The sequence below is a fragment of the Passer montanus genome, unplaced genomic scaffold (assembly GCF_014805655.1).
Source record: "Passer montanus isolate IOZ18808 unplaced genomic scaffold, ASM1480565v1 scaffold39, whole genome shotgun sequence".
In the NCBI taxonomy this organism is placed as follows: Eukaryota; Metazoa; Chordata; class Aves; order Passeriformes; family Passeridae; genus Passer; species Passer montanus.
In genome coordinates, this window is record NW_024368707.1 from 7,485,631 (window position 1) to 7,490,821 (window position 5,191).

Here is a 5,191-nt window from a genome sequence, read left to right on the forward strand (position 1 = left end):
GCGGGGGGGGGCAGGGGAGGGGCGGGAGGAGCCCCGCCGCCGGGAGCGCTTCCAGCGGGAGGGAGAGAGGGAGGGCGGGCAGCTGGAGTGGAAAATTCCAGGCAGGAGGCCGCGTGTCGCCAGCGCTGCCCTCCCACACGGCCCCGCAGCGCCGCTTCTCGCCTCCCCCGGATTCCTCCCGGAGAGCCAGCCAGCCTGCACGGGCGGCTCCCCGGGCGCGCGGCGGGCGGAGGGCTCGGCTCCCCTCCCCTCCCCGGACGCTTCCCGTCGGAGCCGCGGCACCTCGGCGCGGAGCGGGGCTCCCGGCTGGCCTCGACGGGGCCCCGCGGTGCGCCCCCGCTGCCGGGCGGCCGCGGCTGAGCGCACATTGTTCTAGCGGCCCGTCCCTCTCCCCTCCCTCCTCCGCCGCCCGTCCCTCTCTCCTCCCTCCCCAGGTCCCTCCTTCCCTCGTCACCGGCGCTGTATAAATCCCCTGCCCCGGCGGATCCCCCCACCGCGGGAGACCCTGGTACTTTGGCCCCCGGGGCGGGATCCTGCCGCCGCCCGCGCGCCGCTGGGACTTTGCGCTCCCGCCGCTGACCCCCGCCCGCCCGCTCCCTCCCTCCGTTCCCACCGGCCTCTTCCCTTCGCGACCGGGGGGCCAGGATGTCGGAAAAACGCGTTGAGGAGGCACCGGCGGAGCTGAGCGCTAAGGTGAGAGACACCTCCCGCTCCCCTCTTCCCGTCCTCGCGAGCGGCCGCGCTCCCGGCGGGCGGGGAGGGATCGGGGCTCGGCGGGGGAAGCGGGGCCGGAGCCGGGTCGGGGCGGGGGGGCGGGGAGCAAGTTGTGTGGACACAAAGCGGGGGAAGGGTGGAACGGAGAGAGAGAGGTCCGGAAACGCCTCGGTCCTACGGGCAAGGTTGCCCTCTTTCTTTTTTTTTTTTTTTTTTTTTTGATAAATCGTTAAAACTCTTCCGTGCCGCCTCTGGCCGCCTCACGCGTGTGGTGCGGGCTAAAAGCGGCTCTGACGCGCGCCCGCTGCTGTTTCCCTTCGCCGGGCGGGCGGGCGGATTTAACGCCTAATATGTCTCCTCCTCGCCCGCTATTCCGCCTCTCCTCCGAGCCTTCTTTGTTCAGGCATCCCCGTCTTTTATTGCCGCTGACCGCCGGAATGTTGTTTTTTTTTTTTTTCCCCCCCTCCCCCCGCACCTCATTTCATATATAGGAAAGGAAAGAAAAGAAGGAAAAACTCGAAGAGAAGGCAGTCCACAAAGAAAAGAAGAAGGAGGTAGTAGAGGTGAGGTTGCTCTGAGGGGCAGATCTGGTGGCGTCGGGGAGGTTTTTGTGCTCGCTGTGGGTAGCGAATATGAAGGGAATAGGGGAGATTAAGAAAGGGAGCAGGCCGAGGGAGCTCCAGCATAGAGATGAAGGGAAAGCGAGCTCTTGGATAATTGTGGAGAATGAGCCTTGAAGGACTCGGTGTCGTCACCACAGCCCACCAGGGAGAAGAAAGGTCGCAGCAGGGAAGGGAGCCGAGAACGAGTGGGAGAATGTGGCACGGGAGATGTGGTCCTGCGCCCACCGGGGTATCCTGAGGCGCACAAGGAGCGTGTGTTGGAGAAGGTGGGGGGAGGAACAGTGAGGAAAGGCACAGATTGATGGAGCTGGGGAGGGATCTGGAAGCAGATGTACCGTGAGCCTCAGCTAAGTCATTAGCCTGTAATCAGAGAGATGCTTTGGTTGTTGGGAGGGATGGCAGCAGCTCATCAGGATGTAAGCTCGTGGGAGACAAGGAGCTTCGTGTTGGGGATGGACTGGAAGGATTGGCTTTGTGAAGGAGGGCTGGTTGGGAGGAGCGTACAGCAGGGGTGGTGGGAATAACTGTGTCGGAGTAACAGTGCACTCAAATGGATACCTGGAGCGGCTGGAGCTCTGGAAGTTGTGCTTGTAGCAAAGAGCACGTGGACATGTCATCCTGGCACCGGTTTCTGCTCTGACCGGTTTGTTTCATTCAGGAGGAGGAGAACGGAGCTGACGAGGATGATGAAGAGAATCCTGATGATGTGGATGAAGAAGAAGGTGGCGATGAGGATGAAGGTAGGGGAAATTGAAGGAATAGCAGGCTGCAGAGGAATAGAGGATTGTGGTGGGAAATTCCCTCTCTGATCCCTCTTGACTCTGAGATTACATTCCCTTAAATGCTGCTTCAGTTTAACCCGTGATTTTCCTTTCTTGCTTGTGCTTAGAAGCAGATGAGAATGGGCAGGAGCAGGATGGCCATGCAGAGAAACGATCTGCAGAGGAGGAGGAGGTGAGTAGTAGTGTGACAATAATGGTGGGGAGAGGGAATGAGGCTGCTTGCTGTTTGTTGATCAAATCCGTGTGGATGCTGCTGCTGATAATCTCAAATAGGCCTCGGGTCTCACTACTTCAGGAGCAGACGAGTGAACAAATCTGATGTGGCAAGGGGACAATAAACACTTGATGGACGCTCCTTGTAGGATGCAGGTCCCTCCACCAGCAGTTGTGGTGCTGAGTGAGCGAGGGAGAGGCGAGGTGCTGGAGGTTGTGCCTGGCCATCACCTCTGAGCTGCCCGTGTCTCCTGGGCTTCAGGCCACGAGGTGCACTGTAAGGGTGTGGAGATTGAAGGGTCAGGAAGCTCACACCTTCCTCTTCAGGACAGAGCCTGAGGTCTGTCTGGAATGGTGTGAGCCTCAGCTCCTTACCCCTCCTGGAAGTACCAGCATGGGTGTGGTGTTCCTCTGGATGGAACTGTCCACATCTTAAGCACGACCAACACAACAGCTGTGTCAGAGCAGCACTCCAGAGTGCTTTAGAGGAGAGTGGATTTAGGGTGGGCCTAACAGAGATTTCCTATGGAGGAAAGAGCTAAGAATTTTGTGGAGAAATCATGTACCTTGGGGTGGTGGCTGTTTGATGGTAACTCCTTCTTTTTCCTCCCCGTGGCTGATGCAGGATGAAGTGGATCCAAAGAGACAGAAGACAGAAAACGGCTCTTCAGCTTGAGTCCTCCCCTCCCATCTCCCCTGTTCCGTCCATCTCTCCTCCTCCATTCCAGCCTGTGCTTGCACTGCCCGTTAGCCTCTGGCTTCACACAATCTCAGATGAGGAAAGATTAGAAATGCTCTCAAACGGGGAAGACAGCAGTTCCCTTCTCACCCAAAGACCTAGCCCGTCCATGACATTATTCCCCAGCTGAAATGACCCCCATCCCCTGCCATCCCTTCACTGTGCCCCATTTCCCAGTGCTCCTGTTCCCTCAAGGATCTCATGGTTTCCTGGGCACAACCTCGCCGGGCGCTTCGCGTGGCAAAGCACCTCCCCTTGTCCCCTTGTCACCTGCCCGCCTGTTTTTGTCACCGGTGTGAGATTCTTGAGCGCTCCCGCTGCCCAGCCCTGCTGCCAGAGCTCCTCCCTGCTCCGGGAGGTGTGGGCACAGACCTCATGGTGCGTTCCCCAGTCCTGGGCCTCTTCTCATCCGCTTCCCCCCTGAACCCTGAGAGGCAAAGAATATTACGAGCAAATAATGGTTCTATTAAGCGACACACGGAGACAGGATTTATTTTAAGCTTTTCTTTTTTTTTTTTCTCCAAGTTTACATGACAGCAAGCTGGCCCTCGTGAATTTTTCGGAAGATAAGGGTTGCTTTTATATATGAATTTCATCTGAGCTGTGTATTTTTTTAATTTGGAGGCTTTTTTAAAACAAATCAAGAGAGACACAATTGGGGACCAAACTTTGATTTCCATTTTTTTCCCTTCAGATTTTCTTGTGACCATTTTTTGTAAATTAAAGGCAATATAGCCACAGCGTTTTCTATGGCACAGACATCACGAGGATGATAGATATAAATATATATATTGTTTTCAACAAGCACTGTAAATAAAAGCGTTTAAAAATGTTTCAGACCGCTGGTGTGGATGGCCGTGTCTTCACATCCTGCAGGGGTGGGTGGGGGCTGGCTTGGGTGGAGAGGGGAGCAGTGTTGGTTGTTCGAGGGCCCCCGTTTGGGTCCCGCGGGGGCATGGCACAAGCACAGGCACAAGCCCCAGGGCTGTCCCGGATCTTTTGGAAGCGCTGTCGGGGTGTGGGAAGGGAGGGAGCTGCCGGGCAGCGCTGTGGCAGGCGCCAGCCGCAGCTCTTTGTCCCGCCAGCTGCCCTGGGGAGAGCTGCCGAGCGCCTGCCCTTTTATCCGCGCAGACCTTCGGAGCTGCCGCTCGTGTTTCTCCTTCTGGAGCTCCGGCTCTGGCAGGCGCGCAGGGAGCCGCCGGGCGCTGTGAATAACACCGACTTTCGTGCGAGCCGCAGCGGCTCCGTGCTGGCCCGGCCTCTGGAAGCGCCCACCCCACTTGTCTCCAGAGGGGCAAAGCATCCGCCGGCGTTTTCTCCCAGTGCTGCCGAGCCCTGCTGCCCGCGGTGCCTCCCGGCTGCGGTCACGCTGCTCCTCGCCCGGCTCCCGATCCCGCTGGAGCACCCCGAGCCGGCGTGGGCTCCCTGCCCCGAGAGGGTCGCGGCTGCCCGCGGTGCCTCCAGCGCCCCCTGCTCCCGCCCCGATCCATGGGCTGTTCTCGCCCGGATCCATGAGCTGCTCCCGCCCCGATCCATGGGCTGCTCCCGCCCGGATCCATGGGGCTACTCCCGCCCGATCCATGGGGTGTTCCCGCCTGGATCCCTGGGCTGTTCCCGCCCCGATCCATGGGCTGCTCCCGCCTGGATCCATGGGCTGTTCCCGCCCGGATCCATGAGCTGCTCCCGCCCCGATCCATGGGCTATTCCCGCCTGGATCCATGGGCTGCTCCCGCCCGGATCCATGGGGCTGCTCCCGCCCGATCCATGGGCTGCTCCCGCCCGGATCCATGGGCTGCTCCCGCCCCGATCCATGGGCTGCTTCCCCCCGATCCATGGGCTGCTCCCGCCCGCGCGCACCTCCGAGCCGCGCTGCTGCTGCAACTTGGTATGCCCAGCATTCCTCTGTTAAAAAAAAATAAAAAAAATACAGGTTCTAGTCTCTGCTCCAGACTTGGGCAACTCCTCGGGACTTCCCCAAACTTTCTGCTTGGCAGCCAGGTTTTGCTGCTCGGTACTGAAGACGAATTATCAGCGGATGATGCCATCTCTGCACGGGCAGATTAAAGTTTTCGTGCTTCCTCCCCACGCCCCGTGCAGTGCCTGGCTGGGGATAGCGAAGA

The 5,191-nt window shown here is 59.3% G+C and overlaps 1 protein-coding gene across 2 annotated transcripts; it reads left to right on the forward strand.

The window, feature by feature from the left end:
* The first annotated feature begins 9 nt into the window (after positions 1 to 9).
* On the forward strand, positions 10 to 3,910 carry PTMS (parathymosin). Of its 2 annotated transcripts, XM_039718050.1 has the most exons (5): positions 10 to 693; positions 1,206 to 1,277; positions 1,996 to 2,077; positions 2,227 to 2,291; positions 2,958 to 3,910. In XM_039718050.1, the coding sequence occupies exons 1-5, from the start codon at positions 646 to 648 to the stop codon at positions 3,006 to 3,008; spliced, it is 318 nt and encodes a 105-aa protein (XP_039573984.1). In that variant the 5' UTR covers positions 10 to 645; the 3' UTR covers positions 3,009 to 3,910. The 2 variants fall into 2 exon arrangements, with proteins under 2 accessions (XP_039573984.1, XP_039573983.1); XM_039718049.1 differs by lacking the exons at positions 10 to 693; positions 1,206 to 1,277 and adding an exon at positions 1,348 to 1,603.
* The last annotated feature ends 1,281 nt before the right edge of the window (positions 3,911 to 5,191 follow it).

Coding starts and splice junctions, on each gene's coding strand:
- PTMS (XM_039718049.1), top strand. CDS start 1,545: ATGTGGTCCTGCGCCCACCGGGGTATCCTGAGGCGCACAAGGAGCGTG. Junction 1,604..1,995: donor AGGAGCGTGTGTTGGAGAAG/GTGGGGGGAGGA, acceptor TGTTTCATTCAG/GAGGAGGAGAACGGAGCTGA. Junction 2,292..2,957: donor GATCTGCAGAGGAGGAGGAG/GTGAGTAGTAGT, acceptor TGGCTGATGCAG/GATGAAGTGGATCCAAAGAG.